Source organism: Agelaius tricolor, unplaced genomic scaffold (genome assembly GCF_023055355.1).
Source record: "Agelaius tricolor isolate 1412-34295 unplaced genomic scaffold, bAgeTri1.0.p SCAF_29, whole genome shotgun sequence".
In the NCBI taxonomy this organism is placed as follows: Eukaryota; Metazoa; Chordata; class Aves; order Passeriformes; family Icteridae; genus Agelaius; species Agelaius tricolor.
The window spans coordinates 7,063,346-7,085,464 of record NW_027269289.1 but is presented as its reverse complement, the minus strand read 5'-3'; the positions used below and the strand labels follow the sequence as shown (position 1 = coordinate 7,085,464).

Below are 22,119 nucleotides of genomic sequence, written 5' to 3'. Positions count from 1 at the left end.
TGTCCGTCTGTCGCTCCCTGTGGCGCTCCCGCCGCCCGCAGGGAGCGCGCTGCCCACACCCGTGATGGCGGCGGCGGCTTCGGCCGCGCTGCCGCAGCTGCTCGGGCCCGGCCGCGGCGGGCGGCGGGCGCTGCCTGCCCGTACCCGGCATGGCCGCCAAGGGGGCCCGGCAGCGGCCGCGGGCGGGCGGCGGGGACGCGGCGGGGCGGCGGCCCGAGCCCACGGGCAGCGAGGAGGCGCGGAACGAGTGGGTGCTGCCGGGGACGGAGCGGGGCTACCGGGGCTGCTGGGGCTGCTGAGGCTACCGGGGCCACCGGGGCCACGGAGGCTGCTGAGGCCGCTGGGGATGCTGAGGCTACCGGGGCTGCTGACGCTGCGGGGCTGCTGGGGCTGCTGAGGCCACCGGAGCTACTGAGGCTACCGGGGCTGCTGAAGCTACCGGAGCTGCTGGGGCCTCCGGGGCTACCGGGGCTGCTGAGGCTACCGGGGCTACCGGGACCGGGGTTTACACGGGCGGTCCGTGCTGTGGGGACGGTGCCGGAGCATCCCCGGCCCGGCTGCCTTGGGGGTGCCGAGGGGCTGCTGCTGCTTCCTTGTGAGGGGACCGGCATCCCCATCCCTCCTGCCCTAATGCACCCTCGGCCCTTTGCTCGGTGTCACCTTGTGAGCTGTGATCTTGTAGCTGAGTTTTCTGCTGCATATTTGTAATTATTTTTTTTTTGTACCTCCTCCGCTTTTGGATTAGATCATCCGGGAGCAAAGCAGGGCACGTCTGGGCCCCTGAAGGATCAACAGCTTTCAAGTGTCTGATCTCAGCCAGGTTCTGTGCAGCTCTGCTGAGCAACATCTCGGATTGTGACGAGACATTTAACTACTGGGAGCCGGTGAGTCCCTTCCTGCCCTTGGGATTGGCAGTTTGCAAATACCCCTTTATTTAGGACACCTTGTGCTCTCTGTTTCAGTTCCCAGTTGGCTTGTGCAAATGCAGCTTTATTCAGAGCCTTGTGCTGATCCCTCTGTTTCAATAAGAAATATTTTGCTCTGGAAACTGTCTGCTTTGTGGCAAACTCTCTGCTTTGTGTGCTGCTTGTTAATTTATTTCTTTGATCTCTCTTTGTAGACACACTACCTCATTTATGGGAAGGGGTTTCAGACCTGGGAGTACTCTCCTGCCTACGCCATCCGCTCCTATGCTTACCTGTGGCTCCATGCCTTGCCAGCCTGGTTCCATGCCAGGGTTCTGCAAACCAACAAGGTAAATTTGGTGTGTGGAAGCTGCTTTTGAGAGGAAGAAATGTACATTTAGTGTGTGGGAAACAGCTGTCCTGTTTGGTGTTGAAATTGAATTTGTGTTTATAAAACATGGTTGAAATTGATTTCATTTTTATAAAACATGGTTGAAATTTACTTCATTTTTATAAAACATGGTTGAAACTGACTCCATTTTTATAAAACTGGTTTGTTGACAAACCTTGACCTCCCTGGAAGGATTTCCAAGGGTTTGTGGGTTTCCCCTGATGTTTTACAAGCCCATTTTGTGTCCTGTGCCTCATTCAGACTCTCTCTGTGTCTGCTAGGTTCTCATCTTCTATTTCCTGCGATGCTTCCTGGCCTTCCTGAGCTGCATTTGTGAACTCTACTTCTACAAGTGAGTGTCAGAGTGTCTGCAGGGGGTGTGTGGGAGCAGTGTGAGTGCCAGGGACAGTTCCTGCCACAAGAAATAGGCTTTGAGGTTCGTGTGTAGATGAGAAAATACCAGTTCTCATGATAACTCACTGAGGTGTTGGTCAGAACGTCACAATTAGGAGAAAATTGCACTCCCAGATCTCCCACCCACACCTCTACTCCAGCATTTTGTTGACTCCACTCGTTTCCTCACTGCTGGCAGCAAGCAGGGTGGGAGTGTTGCAGGCTGAGGAGAGTCTGGTGCTGTGTTTGCTTATCACAGTGAATTTGACTGGAGCACACTGATTGCTGCTGTCTGCAATCTCTCTGCCAGTGCTGCTTACATCCACTGAAATCAGTAGCCCTAACATGCAATTATTACCTTGTCTAAATTGGATTTTTATTTTTACCTGCTGCCTCTTGATTCCTGATTTTTAATCCACTACCTTGCATGAGTTTTTTGTTTGTCAGAAGCCAGAGTTCATCTCCTTAAACCAGAGCACTGACACCTATTTTCTCATCCACATTCTGACTTAAAGAGGTGAACTGTGGCTGTTTTGCATGGTGGGGTTTTGTGAGGGGTGAGGGGATGGATGGAAGTGTGCAGCAGTGCAGCCACAACTCCTGAGATTTGCACAAGCACAGCTGGGAGAATCCAGGCCCCACCCAGAGTTTTTTACTGGGGTAACTCAGGGTCTGGAACCCCAGGAGAGGCAGCAGCTGAGTGTTGGGAATGCCCCAGCTCAGAGCTCTCATGGGTTGTTTGTGGTTCTGCATGCCTTGGTGCTGCTGATTTTTCCCTGGGGCTGTTTTGTGGTACCTGTTTCTCTGCTGCTTCCCCAGGGCTGTGTGCAAGAAGTTTGGGCTGCACGTGAGCAGGCTGATGTTGGCCTTCCTGGTGCTCAGCACGGGCATGTTCTGTGCTTCTGCAGGTGAGTTGGCTTGGCACTGGCACTGACAAAGGTTCAGAGAGAAGAAAATCACATCTCCAGGGTGCTCTTTGTTGTATTCCCACGACAGAACAAGCACTGATTCAAGTTTTGTTCTCTGTGTTACAATTTCCAGGCCTGTTTCTGTTGCTGCCTCCTGTTTTTTAATATTTGCAGTGCCTTTAAACAGGCTCTTGTCCTGCCTTCCTTGGACAGCCTTTGTTCTAAGGAAGGAGCTGGCACTTTGGCACTTTGGCACTTTGCCTTTGTGTGTGCTGTCCCCTCTGGCTGGCTGTACCTGTTTTCCCAGCCGCTGTAAGACCTGCAGCAGGCGTTGTGTGAAGTGTGGGGAAGCTGTGCTGACCTTTAATCCCCTTGTGTTGCAGCTTTCCTGCCCAGCAGTTTCTGCATGTACACCACGGTGGTGGCCATGACAGGCTGGTACATGGACAGGACCTCGGTGGCAGTGCTGGGGGTGGCTGCTGGGGCCCTGCTGGGCTGGCCCTTCAGCGCAGCCCTGGGGTAAGGAGCACTCTCTGCCCTTTCTCAGCTGCTTTTCACCTGCCTGGGGAGAACCAGCTTAGCCAGCTTAGCCCAGGATCGTTGCTACAGCCTTCCTGGCTTTTGGAAAACTCAGGTTGGGCAGATTTCCTGGCATTAATTCGGGTAAAACCTGGGCTGAATGATGAATCTGGAGTAGGAGCAGAGTGGTGGTTCTGTCTCTTGCTTTGAAGGGGCAGCAGAAGCTGCAGTGGGGTTCTCAAAGCCTCCAGCTGACAGCTGGTCTCTCTTCCAGGCTTCCTATTGCCTTTGACCTGTTGATCCTGAAGAAGAGGTGGAAAAGTTTCCTGAACTGGTGTGTGGTGTCCTTGATCCTGTTTTTGGTGAGTGCCTGCCACTGTGCTGGTGTTCACAGGGGGCCCAGGATGAGGGAAGAGACCAGGATCTGACTCCATGTTTCAGAAGGCTGATTTATTATTTTATGATATGTATTATATTAAAACTATACTAAAAGAATAGAAGAAGGGATTTCATCAGAAGGCTGGCTAAGAATAGAAAAGGAAAGGAATGATAACAAAGGCTTGTGACTGACGGAGACAGTCCGAACCAGCTGGGCTGTGATTGGCCATTAATCAGAAACAACCACATGAGACCAATCCCAGATGCACCTGTTGCATTCCACAGCAGCAGATAACCATTGGTTACATTTTGTTCCTGAGGCCTCTCAGCTTCTCAGGAGGAAAAATCCTAAGGAAAGGATTTTCCATAAAATGTGTCTGTGACATGCCACAACACAAAGAGGGAATGGATGGCAACACAAGGAATGAGTTCCTTTAGGAAAATCTGCTGGAGCTGCTGCACTTTAACCAAAATCTGCTTTCCTCCAGGTGCCCTTGGTGCTGGTGGACAGCTATTACTATGGGAAGCTGGTGGTGGCACCTCTCAACATCGTTTTGTACAATGTCTTCACCCCTCATGGGCCTGATCTCTACGGTGAGTTTGGGGTACCAAGCCAGGGAGGCAGCCCGAGGTTTCCTGGCTGTCCTGGCCCTCGATTTGCAGTGCTTCTTGTGCCGTGCCCTACAGCAAAAGCAGCTGCCAGCTCCTGTTCCTGCCAGCTCCGAGGGCTGCAGCTGCTGCTTCTGGACACGGGATGTCTCTGTCGAGCTGGCAATGCGCTCCCGGTTCCTCCAGCCTGGGAGCTGTGCTGCTTTCCTGCACTTTCCACTCCCGTGAAACTGCCAGGAGGTGTCTCACTGGCTGGGCACAAGTGGCCCGTGTGTGTTTGTCAGCTTGAATCAGTCCCTGGCTGCTGCTCCTCGCAGTCAGGCTGCAGAACTTTGGCAAAGTGAGGAATGGTGCAGAATCCACACTTCCTTCTGTCCATATCCTGCACTTCTAGAGGTGGAAATTCATTTCTAGCGGGGCTTCAGAAGGGCTGGCAGAGACCAGGGGATGCCTGCAGCATCTCTGTGCTCTGTGTGAGGCCAGAGGAGCTGTTCCAGGAGGGCTCAGCAGTGGGGAGCAGCAACATCAGGGCTTTCTCTGGCAGCTGGCACTGAGGGGCTGTTCTGGGTGGTGCTCAGTGCTGATTTGTCACTTGTGCCTGGCACAGCAGGACAGCAGCTGCTCTGCCAGGGCTCTTGGCCTCTGCAGGAAGGCTCTGAAGTGTGGGGCTGGGAGTTTTGTGTAAGTAAACTCCAGGCTCTGTCTCTGATAGGTTTTGGCAGGGCCTTGTGCCTGACCTTTTCCACACTGGTGCATGAGTTGTTTCCAGAAGCCTCCAGGGACCCATCTGTCCTGAAGAGTTTTATTCACAGTGACATTCACACAACATCCTCGGGCTAGTAAAGGAGCCTGCCTGGAATTGCTCTTTAATGCAGTGTGGCCAGGACAACGCTGTGTGTTTAGAGAGCTCCAAAACACTGGGGAAAAATAACACTGCCAGGGGAGATGAAAGGCTGGCCAATCCCTCTTGGCTCTGGACGCTGGGATTTCCCAACGTTCACATGATGGGGGCAGAGTCACCAGCCCAGATCATCTCCAGTGTAAGCACTGCAGTGTTTGTGAGACAAGGTTCAATTAATTTTTTTTTCCTCTGTCTTTAGCAATAAGCTCCCTCTACATAAATATTGTCTGTGCAATTAATATTTCCCTGGAGTGATTTGGTTTCTACAGCCAAGGGAAAACAGCTGCCAAGAGTCCATCCCTGTTTCTGAGGCTTTGGGGTGTTTTTGTGTACTTAATTTGTGACCAGAGTTTTGTCCCACTTTAGGAAGCCTTATTCAGCTTGGGTGGAAGGTGCTGGAGCTGCTCTGTGTGTGCCACCTTTCTCCGTGGAGCCCTGCTTCTTCAGCAGAGTGAGAATAAATGAAATTCAGTGAGCAGACTGTTCATTGTAGCAGCACTGAATCAGAACGAGGGCTGTGACTCATGACCAAATTATTGCAGCTTGGTTTCTGCTTGCCAGCTGCAGTTCCTGCACTCAGGCTTCAGCCCAGGGTGGGGCTCCTTGTCCCAAACCTCTTTTACAGCTCCCCTGCTCTGGCCTGAGCTGCCCTCACCATTCCTGTGGTCAAGGTGCAGCCTGGCTAAATTTGATTCACTCCTGAGTTCTGGAATTGCTCCTGGGCCCATTCCCAGACCTCAGAGTTCAAAGCATTTTCTCACTGGGGTCTGACAGAGCTTCCAGCTGCTTTTCCCCATGGAACCACCGTGCCAGGAGCTGCCTGGGTGTTCCTTTCCCACTGCTTTCACCAGTCTGTCTCCTGGATCCCACCCCTGCCCAGCTCTGGGATGTGCATCCTTGCAGGAACATTCTCCAGCTCCTCTCCTGCTCTGCAAGCATATTCCCTTTACTGGAGAGCTCTCAGTGCCTCTGCCTGCTTCAGAGATGATGTTCTGGGCCAGGACTTCTTGCCTGCAGTGGGGTTGTTCCTTTTTGAGGCTGCAGTTCACCTTGAGCCGTGTGGATAAGAAGAATTAAGAAGAATAAAACCCCTTTTGCCCTGGGAGGCTTTGAGCCTGAGTGCCTCTGAATGGCTGCGTCACCAGTGAGCCAGCCTGGTGCTCTTTGCCTGCTGTGCACTGTTCTCTTCTCTTATTTTCCCCCTTTTTATTTTATTTTTTTTAGCCTCTCACAGAGAAGAAAATCCCTCATTGGAGAATGAGGGGAGGCTCCAGTGCTTGTTTTTTCTGGGCAATTCAGTCACACTGCACAAAAATGTGAGCGAGCAGCTTTTCCTTTGGTGAAAGCCTCAGAGCAGCTGCTCTGTTTATTAGCAGTGTTATCTGGGCTCTGTTTGGATCATGGAGTTGTGTTTCATGGAGTGTCCTTCACTCCTGACCCCCAGGCTGCCAGATCTGAAACCAGAGCAGAGAGAGGTGAATTCAGGGTGAATTCCCTTTGCTTTCCATTCCAGCCACAAAGGTGACAGGATGGTCCCTGGACTTGCCCTTCAAAGATTTAGAACTTTTTTATATAATTGCTGTTTGCTTTCCGAGCTGATAACTCAGGGTTTCCTCTATGAACCCAAGCTGCTTGGCCAGGCAGTGACTCCAGGGCCATGTTTGTGACATCCCCAGTGCAGCTTCTCCCCTTTTTTTAGCTGCAGGAGCTGCAGAACTCTCGGGTTTTCCTTGCTGCTATTCAGTTGTCTGATTAATTTCAACACGGACCCGATGTAAGTGGCTCTGATTGCAGGAAATTGCTGTGGCATGTGACACATGTCACAACAGTGCAGTGATTAAAGCCCCCGCGTGTCATTTACTGGCTGATTGAGCTAATCACACTGAGAGAGTGGGAAATGTGTGGAGAGGAACTGGCATTCCTCATTGTTAAGGGCTTTAAGCATCCTGAATTAAGAGTCTAAATAAATGACAGTTGGACTGGAGTTTCTTTCAGTTTACATCCTCCAGAGCTTGCAGCCAGTTCCCAAGTGTGGAGGCAGAGCTGCCTGGCTCCTGTTTGTGTCAGAACAGGCTGAATTTGGGACATTTCAATAGTGCTGAGTGAAAGGAGGGACCAAAACCAGCATTTAGTGGCAGAGTCTTTGTTGGGGTGAAGGGAGAATACAGACTCCTTTCCTTCTTAATCCTTTTTGGTACCTTTTCTGTTGCTGCCAACCCAGAATGAACATCCTCACTCCAGAATTACAGGACATTGTGTGGTTTTCTGTGACTCCTCTGCAGTTAGGAAGAAAGAATGAATTTGGGGTCAAATTTCCCAGTTTTACAAGTCTCCACCTCTGCTTCCTTGCTGTCCTTCTGAATGCAGGGCTGAGCTCTGTGTCACAGAGTTCTGCTGGCTCTGGGGTTCATGAGCAGCAGCTGGAATACTGGCTATTTTTCACCCTCAGATTAAAAATAAGGAGAAATATAATTTCTGAGCAGGAAGACAGTGGAGTTCCTTGGGCAGGGGTGAGTGTGAGATACTCACACAGGGCTGTGTCAGGCAGAGAAGGGCCAAAGCTGCTGCTCCATCCATTCATGCTTGTGCCTCAAACCTTTTTTCTTTTCCTTTTTTCTCACCCTTCAGGTACAGAGCCCTGGTACTTCTATTTCATCAATGGCTTTCTGAACTTCAATGTGGTTTTTGTGCTGGCCCTGCTCGTGCTGCCTCTGACCTGTCTGATGGAGTGTCTTCTGCAGAAATTCCGTGGTGAGTGCAGGGTTTGCCTGCCCAAGAGCAGCTTTTCCTTACTGGGAGTGAACCTGGCAGCAGGGAGAGCCTTTGGAGCACCAGGAGAGTTCCTGGAGCTCATTAAGATCCAGGATTGTTCCTTGCCTCTACCTCAAGAGGAAAAATGTGTTAAAAAAGGTGAGCCTGACAAGGTTCCTGAGCTCCATTGTGACATTTAATCCATCAGGAGTGGCCCAGTCAATAATCCTGAAGAGGGAGGAAGCTGAACCTGGTGTTGTTCCCACCTTGTCTGCAGCTGGGAATGGGGAGAAACCTTTTGGGATTGAAGCTGGACTGTTCTGGGCACTGTGGGTTTTTCAGCTGCCAGGACTGAGCCCTGCTCTGGGAAGTGTCCCTGTGGGTGTGGATATACTGAGAGTTTAAAAAAACAAAAAAAAAAAAAAAAAAGAAGAACCAGAATATTCCCTATTTCACACTGGGCTTTTTCTTGAACAAAATGACATCAGTTTGAGCACATGACACTTGAGAGTGACTCCAGAGGGGAAGTGTAAATTCCTTTCTGCTGTTTTCCTAAGGAAAATTCATCAAGGCTCAGCAGCAGCCTCCAGATCCAGATTCATCAGTCCAGTCACTGCTTTGCTCTGTTTTTTTGGGTTTTTTTTACTGACTACAACAAACAGTAACACAATCCTCGATGAAAATGTATGTTAAGGGGTGTTTGCTTGTGTCTGTTCCTTGGCTGTGAGTGACAAAGTCTCAGAAAGCAGTAAAAGCTCAGTAGGAGCTCCTGTAAATGCAAGATTTCCTGCTGTTCACTTGGTGTTCTTGTACTTAACAGCAGGAGCGACTCTGCCAAGTGCTTTGTTCTTATTGTCTGTGAAATGCCGGTGGCTTAATTGCTTAACTCTGCTGTTGGGAGTAGCGAGGGGTAGGAAAGGGACTGAAAATTGTCAGGCAGTGTAGAGCCCTCCTCAGTGTGACTGAAATTCAGGGTAATTGTTGTTATTTTTGAATCAGTTATTTCCTCCGTTCGGCAGAAGGCGCCTGGGAGACCTCTCCCGGTGTTATTTTTGTAATGAGGCAATGAAGGCTGGGCAAACTTCGGGCTCTAAACAACCATTTGGGAGGGGAAGGGCAGCTCCTGAGGAGGCCTTTTCTGATCTTTGTGTGTACAGTGCCCAGCAGGAAAGGCAGCACTCCTGTCTGCCTCCTCAGACCTGGCAGCTCCTGATGGCTTTTGTGTCTTCTTGGATCCACTCACTCTTGTTTTCTGCTTCTGCTCTTCCTAAGGCCGTTGGAATTGTCAGTATTGTAGGAATCTGCGAAAGTCCTCTGAGGAGAATGCCCTGCTGGCTGTTTGGGGTGTGTTCCCTGGGGTTTTGGCAGCAGTGGTGCTCAGGACAGGGCGTGTTTGGGTCTCCAGAGTGGGCTTTGGCTGTGAGAGGGGATTGTGCAAGAGAAGGAATCCTTGCATTGCTCCTTTGCTGAGGTTTTGTTTCCTCCAGTTCAGAATCTGGGCCGTCCCTACTGGCTGACCCTGGCTCCCATGTACATCTGGATCCTGATTTTCTTCAGCCAGCCCCACAAAGAAGAGAGATTTCTCTTCCCCATCTACCCCCTCATCTGCCTCTCTGGTGCTGTGGCTCTCTCTGCTCTTCAGGTAAATTCCAGTGGTTTTTAATAAACAGCTGAGAATATTTCCCAGCTGTTATTTCATGATGACTTTGAGTTGTTCTCCAGTCCCAAATGGGAATTCTGGAGTTGTGGTGCTCTAGTGCCAGCAGCACCCAAAATCCAAGAGGTTGCTGAGGGTTCAGTGGCCTGCTGATGGAATTGTGCCTCCTTGGCTGCTCAGCTCCAAGGGCAGGAATGTGGGTGTGTGGGAAATGCATTTTGATGTGTCTCAGAAGGAATCCCTCCCTCACTGGGCTGAAAAAAAGGCAAAAGGATCTCATTTAAATGTTGGGAATTGCATTGAACATTTGGAAGAGCCAAAAACTGGATGTTTAGTAAACATCACTTGAAACACTTCACAGAGCAAAGCACTAATAGAGACTGATATAAACCTTCCCAAAGCTCAGAATTATTCATCTCCTGCTGTTCAAAAGGCTCAGGAATGCAGCCAGGAGTCCCTGCTGGAGCCTGTTCCAGCTGTTTGGCCTCACCCTGCTGTGCAGCACTGCTGCAATTCCTGCCCACCCTCAGTCCCTCATCCTTCCTCTGCTCAGGTGCTGTTCTCACCCTGGATCTCCATCACTCCCAGATGGGTTCCAGTCCTTGCCTTCACACAGGATCCAGCTTGGAATGGCACCAATTTTCTGGCTCTGACTGAGAATTCCTCTGTGCTCTCAGAACATCACAGAGCAGTGTTCATTTATTTTTATTGTAACTATGGCTTGAGGAAGGTTTCCTGTACATTTCTTGCATATTTTGCCACTGTTTGATGACATTTTGCCCAGTATGGAGCATCCAGCTGAGAATCTGGAGCTGATTGCCCACCAGCAGGACAAGCTTGTCACTGTCCCCCTCCAAACTATGTGGATGTTATGAGAAAAATGCAAACAGGACAAGAGAAGCAGAAAGCAGCTGAGGGTAGGGAGTGAATAACCACTCCTGCAGAGCAGCAGGGAGGGACCAAGGCAGGGACTGGATGCATTTCCTCCTGGCTATTCCCAGAATGGCTTTTTAATTGAAAAAAAAAAATGAACCTAAAGGGCTTTTCTTTTTATCAGTTTTTCTTTTTATCGATTTTTCTTTTTATCAATTTTTCTTTTTATCGATTTTTCTTTTTATCGATTTTTCTTTAATCAGTTTTTCTTTTTATCAATTTTTCTTTTTATCAGTTTTTCTTTTATCACTTCCAGAGTGACTTGTGTTCAAAGCTGGACGCAGAATGTGCTCTGTGGTGTTTTATTCACTTCAAAGCTGTGGTTTGTGCAGGCAGGGTAAACAACCAGAGGTCACTCTGGAAATCTGGGTCATGGAGCTTGTGTTAGGCAGGAGTTCAGTCCAGCATGGAAAATCAGGTGAGTGTGCAGGAAATTCTGAAAGGAACTCTTGCCCCTGGTTTACCTGGGAGCAACCAAGCTGGAGCCCCTGAGAGAGAACTTTAGTCCAGAGGCCTTCCTAAAAGCATAAAAAGCACTGAAATCCCCCAAATTATCACTTAAATAAGACCAAACCCTATGAGCTTCTGTCATTTTGATGGCTCTGAATTAAAAAATCTGGTGGGGGATACACTGTTGTAAGAGCTTTATGAAAAAATGAGAACTTTGCTGAATGGATCAGAGTTGGAGTAACTTCATATTGTCTCTCTTTTTTTTTTAATCTCTTCCCTGAGAAATGTTACCACTTCATCTTCCAGCGCTACCGCCTGGAGCACTACACAGTGTCCTCCAACTGGCTGGCCCTGGGGACTGTCCTCCTCTTTGGCCTTTTGTCACTGTCACGCTCTGTTGCCTTATTCAAAGGTTGGTGTTTCACATTTGCCCTCTGCTCTCCTGGCTCTGGGGCTCGGGGCTGCACAAGTTGTGCTGTAGAAAAGGGAAATTTCCTGGGAGACTGAGCTGAAATCCCTCAAGGAAGAGTTTAAGGGAGTAAGGCAGGGTAAGACACAGGATTCCCAGCAGGAAGGAGGAGGTTTCATAATGTGGACTCCTGCTGGATTCCCCCACAAAGGTTTTGCTTGAAAACCTTCAAATTATGTTACCTGTGCCCTGCAGGTAAAATAATTTATTGAGAAGTTTGTCCTTGAGAAGTTTGGGTGTTGTTGCTGCAGGGGAAGGAATAAATTCTGCTGGTCACCATTAATTAATTATTAATTATACATTCATCCATATATATGTGTGAATGGGTCACCAGAATTACAAAAAAAAAATCCTTAAAAATTTTAAGGATTTTAAAAAATCCTCGGGTTTTAAAAACCCTCTTCACCTTTCACCAGTAAACTCCACTGATCTAAAACCTGACTCTTTTCAAAGGAGATACTTCAGCCTTCAGATGGATAATCCCACTTGGAAAAGCATTTTCCTGTGAAAAATGTGAATTAGGTGCATGAGTCCTTAATGGAGATGGAATCAAAGCCTTCCCACCTCATCAGTATTTTTTTGAGGGTTTTGGTGGCCATTGACAGCCAGGACAGGGAAATGTGAATAAAATTGGTAGGGGCACCAAGGGTAAGAGGGGAAGCTTTGAATCCAGCCACTTCTTAGCAGAGACCATTTCATTTATTCACTGAGTTACCAGTTAAAAAATTATACATGAAACAACTTCTGCAGGCTTTAATTAAATAACCCTTCTTCCTTTAACCTTAATTATGATGTTCTGCCTCCCACAGGCTACCACGGGCCCCTGGACCTGTACCCTGAATTCCACAGGATTGCCACTGACCCCAGCATCCACACGGTGCCAGAGGGGAGGCCAGTCCATGTCTGTGTGGGAAAGGAGTGGCACAGGTTCCCCAGCAGCTTCCTCCTGCCAGACAAGTGAGTGCTGCCATGGGAAAGGGGCAATTAGGGCAGGTGGATAACGAGGGGCACAGTAATGGGTGTGGGGAACCCTCAGGAATTGGATCTCTGGTGTCACCAGCAGTGTCATAAACAATATTAAAGCACCCAGATAAAGGATTCTGAAGGTTTTTCATCAGAAAAACTGGCCCCAAGTTCCTGGGAGTCTCTGGTGTGCCTGGGGATGGTGTCCTTGGTTTTGGGGGCTCAAAAGTACCCAAATAAAGGATTCTGAAGGTTTTTCATCAGAAAAATTGGCCCCAAGTTCCTGGGAATCCTTGCTGTGCCTGGGGATGGAGTCCTTGGTTCTGGTTTTGGGGCCCAAAAGTACCCAAGTAAAGGATTCTGAAGGGTTCTGATGAGCACACTGGCCACAAGTTCCTGGGAATCACCTGGGGATGGAGTCCTTGGTTTTGGTGTCAGAAGTACCCAAGTAAAGGATTCTGAAGGGTTCTGATGAGCACACTGGCCACAGGTTCCTGGGGATGGAGTCCTTGGTGCTGCTGCTCTCACACCATGCTCTCCCTGCTCTCTGCAGCTGGCAGCTCCAGTTCATCCTGTCAGAATTCCGGGGCCAGTTGCCCAAACCCTTTGCCAAGGGGCCCTTGGCCACCAGGATCATTCCTGCAGACATGAACGACCAGAACAAAGAGGAGCCATCTCGATATGTAAGGATTTGTTCTGCTTTCTTTCCCTTACCTCACTGGATAATGGAAATTATTGCAATGCCTCACGGTGGATCTCCCCGTTTCTGCTGGATAATGTAAATTAATTCAATACCTCTCCCCATTTCTGCTTCCTGGGGAGTTCCAAAGCAAAATTGGTCCCTCTGCAGCACTTGGAAATCTCCCCATTCTTGTGAGTGGCTTCTGTTTGCCTTTCATCTGCCAGTTTGAAGACATAATGATAATAAAAGAAGCAGCAGAAGTAAGAATTCCTAATTACTGCAGTTTTGGGTTTAGTGTAGTGTGTTAATGTGATCACAGGAATGAGTAATTTGAAGTCCCCCACAGAAAATATTTGTCACTGAGCAGGAATTGAAATTTTCCTCTTTTATTTCTTTTTAAATATAAAACTATTCATCATATTTTCAGCTGAGGAGGAGGAACTTAATTTGGAACTTAATTGCATTAATGGGAATCTGTTAAGATAATGTATATTGGTATTATTGATTTATTTCCTGGTTGAACTAAACAAAACACAGATAGGAATGTCTTAAAATTATTGCTAGCTAGCAATGTTTAAAATTACTGACAGGTTCAATCTTGGCAGTCTTCTGGGTTAAAATTCTTATTTTGAGGCTCATTATGCAGTTACTGGAAATGGGAAGGAGGCGTGTTCCCACCTGAGAGGAGCTGTCTGCTGCAGTGCATTTAATTTATGAAATCTTTAACTGGGGCTTATTTTTAGCACAGACAGCTGGCTGCTCCAGCCTGTGACTAATAGAGCAAAACACACTTTTGTTTCATGCTTGCTCCTTAATGTCACCCTACAACTTTGTTCTTTCTCATGCAAGCTCAAGGGCCTAGGACTTGAGAAATCAGAAATTAAACAGGGGCTTAAAACTCTTACTTTTGGCCTGCTAATTACACCAGGAGATCAAGATCTTTCCCCAGATTTAGTGAGTACCAGCATATTCAGATTTTTTTAAAGAGTAGAAGAATAATTAGCAAGAACTGGTGAGGACTGTGAGAGGGGATAAATCTCAATAGCACGAGGCTCTTGGTCATTTAAAGGGGAGAAAACAAATGGTTCAGGAGGATTATCTGAGCCATGGATAAAGCCATTAGTGGCTGTGATCTCACTGTTTCAGGTGTGAGTATCTATTACTGCTCTGCTTGGAAATGGAAGAGGGAACCTCAGTGTTCCTGTTGCTATGAGACACTGGGGGAAGAGTGATTTGATCTTGTTTTGCAATCTCTCTTTCCTTAATCACATCGAGCTGCACTTACCTTGCACTTGCCCAGCTGGGGAGGTGCATTTGTCTCTGAAAGTGCTAAGAAACAGATAAGGAATATTATTTCTTCCCAAGATACATCCAAGCAGGACCAGCAGATTAGGCTGAAAGCTGCTAACAGCAGCTGCCTTCAATGAAAAGGGTTTTAAAGCATTTTCTCCTCACTTCCAGCACCCTCCAGACCCCGTGGCAGCAGCAGATGTGCCCTGAGCTCCAGCTCTGGGCTGTTCCCACTCCTGTCAGCCAGGGTGGGATCCAACTCAGCTCTCCTCCACTTGGCAGAGCAGTGGTATCAAATAAAGAAAGAGTGGGAGGAGGAAGAGGAAAGGGGAACAGAAGAGGAGAGGATGTAGTTTAGAAATCCCTCACAGCTTTGTTCAGTAGAACGAGTTCCTTTCTTTCATTTCAAGGTCTGGGCATCACCCAGCTCTTGTGTAAATCCCAAAATGAATGCAGAGGTGCTGTGTTGGCCCTCAGAGCAGGAGGAATATCATCCTTGGCTTCATAGTGATTGAAGGAATGTGAAAATACAAGGGAAACGTGGCTTGCACCTGGAATTTGGAGTCAGGGCAACATTTAGGATGAGACAAGTGAGGTCCTTGAGGCAGCAACTTGTCTTTCTCTGAATGATTCTCCATCACTTCCAGAAAAACTCCGTTAGTGGTTTGGGAGTCCTTGTGCTAATGAGGCAGAGCCTCTCCCAGGGCCTGGAATGTTCCTCTCACACAGAGCACAAAGTGGATTCAGCATCCTCAGCTGCGTTTCCTGTGGTGTAATTTCATTTGCCACTCAGTTGTGATGCCACAGAGCCATCTGCTATCCACCTAATTAAATTGTTTCCAGCCTAGATTGTTACATCAAACCCCAAAGGTGCTTCAAGAAGGGGATCTCAAGCACGGCCAAGAAAGTTGGCAGTAAAATTTTGTGGGAGACTGAGCTGAAATCACTCAAGGAAGAGTTGGAGGGAGTAGGGCAGGGTAAGACACAGGGCTCCCAGCAGGAAGGAGGAGGTTTCATAATGTGCTCTCCTGCTGGATTCCCCCACACAATGAATGGGGTCACCTGTGTCCTGCACAGAGCTTTCCACCTGCTGCTGGGAGTGCAGCCCCTTCTGATTGCTGTGAGTGAGCCTAAAGCCAGCACTGTCTGTGTCCCTGCAGATGGACATCTCCAAATGCCACTACCTGGTGGACTTGGACACAGCAGCAGAGACCCCCAGGGAGCCCAGGTACTCCTCCAACAGGGAGGAGTGGGTGACCATTGCCTACAAGCCATTCCTTGATGCTTCCAGGTAGGATTCGCACTTTGGAGAGGGAGGGATGGGGCAGTCTGGGATTTCTGTTTGCAAAAGTGGGCAGGGAGGAGAGATCCATGGGCAAATGCCAGCTTGAAATGCAATTCCCAGCAAAATGGAGCCTTTGTCAAACTCCTGCTTGCAAAATTTATGACCTAAGTTGCTTTAGAGGGTGAAACTCTGGGAGGAGGGTGGGGAGGAATATTTTTATAAAGAAATAAACAATTTCTTTATAAAGCTTCCTGCTGAAGCCATGTTTTTTGGGAGTTGCTTTCCAAAGAAATGAGGTGGATGTCACCTCCTCCCAGGGGACTTTTCCCTCTGTTCTGTCCCAGCCAGATTCAAGACAGGCATAAATCATCAGAGGGGACGAGATCTGAAGAATGTTCTGGAAGCTGGCAGAGAGGGGAGGCAGTCAGCAGGGCCACACCTTGATGAGGCACCAGAAAATCCATGGGAGAGGTCCCTGCTGGAGTGTGTCCTGCAGAGCTGTGCTGCTCACTGAGCACCTCGCTGCAGGCTCTGGGATTTGCTCCAGGCTGGCAGGGAGTGGGATCAGGGCTGGGAATGATGTTCCTGCATTCCTGCAAACACAGGAACACTCCTCAGCTGCACCAGGATGTGATTTAGCCCTTCAGAGCTCCTGAAGGTGTCACCCCAGGACAGAGGCTGGAAAAACCTCTGTACCAAACCAGCCCAGAGTTCAGTGCCCTCCTGTTTTCCATGAGGGACCCGATTGCTTCCTGCCTGGGCCCTGCAGGGAGTGGGGCTGGGAAGAGCAGGGCAGGGATGGGGGTGTTTGGGCAGCTCCCAGGAGGGCTCTGGTGTTCCCAGCTCCCTGACACAAGCAGCTTTCCTTGGCAAGGTCTTCCATGAGCTGCATTTTCCAGGACAACCTGCTGCTACACTGGGGCAAGGGGGAGGTGGCCAATGACTTTTATTAATGAGGCAATTGAGGCATCAAAGGCTCTCCTTGTGCAGAGGATTTGCCCTTAAATGTGCATTTCTGCTTTAAAGCCACATTCGTGTGTTCTCACAGCTGCTTTATCTTGCTTGCCTGATCTCTGGAGCTGAGTTGAGGTTTCAAGTTTGCAGCTCTGCGGTTGCAGAGCAAGGGGCAAAAAAGAAATCAACCCAAAGCATGGAGCACCTCCCCAGCTCAGCCCAAAGCGCAGCTCTTGTGTGAAAATCAATGAAATCAGTGCAATCAATGACCCCAGCAGCTCGGTTCAGTCCTGCTGCACTGGAGGCTCTGGGGCTCACTGTGAGTCTCCCATTGACGTCAGCGAGTGCAAATGTAAATCTCAGCTGGCTCTGATAAATGCTGCTGCTAATTGAATTAGAGAGCACTCCGAGCCACCAGCTAATTATGCTCCTCAGGAAGCTGCTTTGCCAAGGTCCATTTAATTCTATATTGGCTGAATGCTCTGAATCTGGCACAGAAAAGGGGAAATATATCACAGCTCCCCTCTGAGGAGCACATATTTTCCAGCTCTTTAGGGCTGAGCTGTCTGCTTGCTCCAAACACTTGGGTTTTCCATCAAAAAAAAATAAAATTCTCTGTGCAAAATTAATGATTGGGTCACCTTGCAGGAGCATAGCATTGATAAGAGGCTGTCTTGTTCCCTTTAATGCTGTTTTCCTCGGGTTGTTTTCCATATTTTTGTTTTTAAAGTCGCTGAATTACTTCTGAAATGTGTGTGTTGGTACAGAACTTAACCTCCAGAGGAAGTGCAAGCATTAAAGGGCTTTCAGAGAGCTTTGATCATGAGCTTCTTGTGGCTGGGAGGCTCTGGGACCCGCCCAGGTGGCACTGGGACCTGCCCAGGTGGCATTGGGACCTGTCCTTGTGTCTCTGGGACCCGCCCAGGTGGCAATGGGACCTTCCCAGGTGGCTCTGGGACCTGTCCCTGTGACTGGAACTGGCCCAGGTGTCTCTGGGACCTGCCCAGGTGGCTCCGTGGCAGAGCTCAGCCTCATTCCTGCCATTCCCTGCTCTGCTCCTGCCTCTCCCAATCTCAGGTTACAAAATGCAGTTTTAGGAGGGATCTCTCACCAGTGCAGGTGTCCAAGTGCTGCCAGTCCACGTTAGTCTGGGAATCTGGGAACATCTGGAACATCTTCACTTGGGATTTCCTTCCATCCCACAACAGCTTCCTCTGGCACTGCTGGAGCAGCTTTTGAGCTGTTTCTCCTGAAATTCAGGCAGACACAGGCTTAGCTCCAAGGCTCACTGTGCTCCCAGCTCTGGGAGCTGCTCTGTCCTGCAGCAGTGCCTCTTTCAGAGCCCAAAATCCCTGGCAAAGCAGCCCCTGCTCAGCCAGCCTGGAGCAGCCCTGCTGCTGGGAGCCGAGTGCTGATCCAGGCTCCACACACTCCATCTCCGGGGGACAAATTTAGCAGCAAATGCAAATAGAACATTAAATATATTCCCTGTCATCTGTCACCCAGCCCCTTCCGTGTGCCATCTGCTGTCTGAGGTGGCTGAGCTGGCACGGGGAGGTGACAGGAGGTGAAGGTCCCCTCTGTCTCTGAGCTGCGAGGCTGCAGGAGCTGCTGGTCCCAGCTGAGCCCAGCCAGGCTGTGCCAGAGCCTCGGCAGCCCCTGGGGAGATGCAGCTCCCAGTGGCTGTTCCTGCCTTTGTTTTTCTGCTGCGTTTTTGAAAGATCTCCAGTGCAGGCAAACAAAACACAATCCGTCTTTCTGATGGGGGAAAAAAAAATTAATAAAATTCGCTCGAATTGGGTGTGCAGAGCAGCAGAGCTGGGGGAGAAGTGGCCAGCAGGAGTGTGCCATCCCTGAGCACTCAGCAATGCAGATCTGGGAGTCTGAGAGCTGCTGCTGCTGCTTTTCCAAGGTTTCTGTGGCTGGGGTGACACTCGTGGCTGGCAGGGTTGATGTTTTCCCATCCAGGTGATCTTAAAGACATAAAAAGAGCAGCTGTGGTGCTGAGGAAGCAAAGCTCTGCCTCAGCCCCGATTTCAATGGGTTGCTCAGATTTTTGAAGCCTCACCAAGCTCAGAGCTGCTGCTGAAGGAGGTTTTATTTGTCCACTTCACACCGAAACCCGGACCGTACCATTAGTGAGAGAATCCATTCATTCACAATGCCCTCAGCCAGCACAGCTCCAGCAATTAGCAACCCAATCAAAGGTGCTAATTTCACCCAGACATCATTAAGGCCTCCGTGCTCCACTGGTCCCGTTTTTGAAAGGCTGTGAAATGCCAGCTCCCAGCCCTGGCAGGGCGTGGGGTGAGTGTGGGTTTCGAGCTGCCCAGCCCTCTGTAATTCAATATTTCCACAGAAGATCGGCTCCAGAGCCAAACTGCAAAATGCCAGTGCCCACTGGAGCTGCTTTTTGCTTCTCAGAGAGGCGTGGGGGAAAAAGGATGGGATAGAAAAGATGGGATAGAAAAGATGGGATAGAAAAGAGGAGATTCCAGGGGGGAAACGGCCCCTTCACCTTCACAGTGCCCCGAAAGACAGAGCTGTGTGACCCCCAGGAGCCCCTGGTTGCTGATATCTGGGATTCCATGTCTTTCAATAATTACAGTTCAGTTGAATTTCTCTCAATAATTTCAATACTCCATAATTACTCTCAGTAATTATCTCCCTGCCCTCTGTCCCACTCAGTCCTGCTGGAAATGGACGGTGGGCATGAGGATGTGTTGGATTTGTGTTGAACCCCGGATAAGGAGGGAATTATGAATCTGACTCCATGGTCTCAGAAGGCTCATTTATTATTTTGTGATACTATATTGTATAAAATAATACTATACTAAGGTTTCCCTCTAATATATAACCCTCCCTCTTAATTTTTAATTCTTAGGGAATTTAGGGGTTTTCCTTCCCCATTGTTTCTTTCATCTTTCAATATCCAATTTCATTTATCAGCAAACCTAAAGTTTATTTGTAAAAGCAAATCTCTTTATCCATTCATCAATCAGTGGAATCCTTCCCATTGTTTCTTTTCTCTCCCAGTGCTGGTTTTATCCACCAGCAGCCCCACAGCTTGTTTGGAAATACAAATCTGCTATTCCTCTCATAAATAATACAGAAAGAATACTTACAGAATGCTAAAAAGGTAATAATGAAAACTTGTGACTCTCTCCAGAGTCCTGACACAGCTTGGCCCTGACTGGCCAAAGAGTGAAAACAACTCACAACAGAATCCAGTGAAAGAATCACCTGTGGGTGAACAGTCCCCAAATACATTCCACATGAGCAAAACACAGGAGAAGCAAATGATATAAAATTGTTAAATTAACAAAAATAAAATAGATAAAAAATAAAATAAATAAAAAATAAAATAAATAAAAATAAAATAGATAAGAAATAAAATAGATAAAAAATAAAATAGATAAAATAAATATATTTTTAAAAAAGATAAAAATAAATAGATGAAAAAATAAATAGATAAAATTGTTTTCCTTTTTCTCTGAGGCTTCCCAGGAGAAAAATTCTGGGCGAAAGGGATTTTTCAAGAGATTTCTCGAAGGGATTTCTGCAGAGAACGTGAATGCCACACAGCCTGGACTCTTAGACCTGTGCCAGCCAGCTCTGGTGGCACCAGGAGGAGAGGGTTGGGCGCTGAGGGGATGATTTATTTTATTTTTCCTTTCCCTTCCTGCTGCCCCAGGTCCTCGCGGCTGCTGCGCGCGTTCTACGTCCCGCTGCTGTCGGAGCAGCACACGCGCTACGCCAACTACAGCATCCTGAAGGCCCGCAGGAGGCAGCCCAGGAGGAAACTGGGGGGCTAGGACACACCTGGGCCGGCCAAAATCCCACCCAGAGCAGCTGCTGGCACTCCTGGAGCCCCCCCGAGGGAAGGATGGGGCTGGGAGGGTTCCCTGAGCAGCCCTGGCAGCCTCCGCTCCTCCGCCTCGAGCCAGTGGAAAATCCAGCAGCCACCTGTGGATGGGGTGTCCCTGCTGCTCCCTGTGTCCCCTCCTACACCAGAGAAGAGAAAAATGGAAAATGAAATGGGTTATCCCTGCTGCTCCCTGTGTTCCCTCCTACACCAGAGAGTAAAATGGAAAATGAGATGGGTTATCCCTGCTGCTCCCTGTGTCCCCTCCTACACCAGAGAAGAGAAAAATGGAAAATGAAATGGGGTATCCCTGCTGCTCCCTGTGTTCCCCTCTTACACCAGAGAAGAGAAAAATGGAAAATGAGATGGGGTATCCCTGCTGCTCCCCAAACTTCCTTTACACGAGAGAAGAGTAAAATGGAAAATAAGATGGGTTATCCCTGCTGCTCCCCGTGTTCCCTCCTACACCAGAGAAGAGTAAAATGGAAAATGAGATGGGTTATCCCTGCTGCTCCCTGAACCCCCCATACACCAGAGAAGAGAAAAATGGAAAATAAAATGGAATATAAGATGGGGTATCCCTGCTGCTCCCCAAACTTCCCTTACACGAGAGAAGAGTAAAATGGAAAATGAGATGGGGTATCCCTGCTGCTCCCTGTGTTCCCCTCTTACACCAGAGAAGAGTAAAATGGAAAATGAAATGGAAAATGAGATGGGGTATCCCTGCTGCTCCCTGTGTTCCCCTCCTACACCAGAGAAGAGTAAAATGGAAAATGAAATGGAAAATGAGATGGGGTATCCCTGCTGCTCCCTGTGTTCCCCTCCTACACCAGAGAAGAGTAAAATGGAAAATGAGATGGGTTATCCCTGCTCTTCCCCAAACCCCCCGTACATGAGAGAGGAGAAAAATGGAAAATGAGATGGGTTATCCCTGCTGCTCCCCGTGTTCCCTCTTACACCAGAGAAGAGAAAAATGGAAAATAAAAGGGCCCTCTTATACCAGAGAAGAGAAAAATGGAAAATGAGATGGGGTATCCCTGCTGCCCCCCAAACTCCCCTTACACCAGAGAAAAGAAAAATGGAAAATAAAATGGCCCTCTTATACCAGAGAAAAGAAAAATAGAAAATAAAATGGAAGATAAGATGGGTTATCCCTGCTGCTCCCCCTGTTCCCTCTTACGCCAGAGAAGAGAAAAATGGAAAATAAAACAGGGGGTGGCACCTTGAGGTTCTGCTCAGGCTGCAAATGTGGGAAAATCCAGCTCAAATTCTCTCTGTGTCTCCCCCACCTGCCCCTCTGCTCTCCTCACCTGCTGTGGCTTTCACCCAGGGAATTTTTCTTTCAGGTAACAAAGTTTAGGAATTTTCCAAAGGGAAAAGGAGGAAGAACACCTGACAGTGAACTGGAATGCACTGGATCTCCAGGAGTGAACCCTCGTGCACCACAGAGGAACAGCCAAAGCTGCTCTGTCCAGGAGACATTGCCAGGGAAAAACCTCTGCTTTTGGGAAGAAAGAACCAAACTGGGACAATTATGTGTTTAATGGGATCAATGTTTGTGTTATCTGTGAAGCCAAGTGTGTGTTTGCTATTTATAATGATTTTTTCAAGATCCTTTGACTTCTGGACTTCAGCATCTTAAAAATTCTGGAATCATGCAGAGAGAAGGATGAATCCTTTCTTTTTTTTTTTTTTTTGCAGTTCTGTTTCCCAGAATAGCCAGGATGTGTTACGTGGGTCCAACATGCCTCAGAGCAGTGCTGTGCTTGTTTAATTTCCATTTTTAAATGTGCAGCATCACCAGCTGGATGGAGGG

General features: G+C 48.6%; 1 protein-coding gene across 1 annotated transcript; it reads left to right on the top strand.

Moving 5' to 3' along the window:
• Positions 1 to 49: 49 nt before the first annotated feature.
• Positions 50 to 21,990, top strand: ALG9 (ALG9 alpha-1,2-mannosyltransferase). The gene is given in 16 exon segments (XM_071449787.1): positions 50 to 114; positions 116 to 247; positions 746 to 884; positions 1,121 to 1,255; positions 1,578 to 1,648; positions 2,509 to 2,597; positions 2,981 to 3,116; positions 3,391 to 3,478; positions 3,983 to 4,088; positions 7,633 to 7,755; positions 9,243 to 9,397; positions 11,078 to 11,207; positions 12,074 to 12,221; positions 12,781 to 12,910; positions 15,360 to 15,490; positions 20,133 to 21,990. Coding segments are annotated over 16 exon segments (1,884 nt in total). The 5' UTR covers positions 50 to 64; the 3' UTR covers positions 20,254 to 21,990.
• The last annotated feature ends 129 nt before the right edge of the window (positions 21,991 to 22,119 follow it).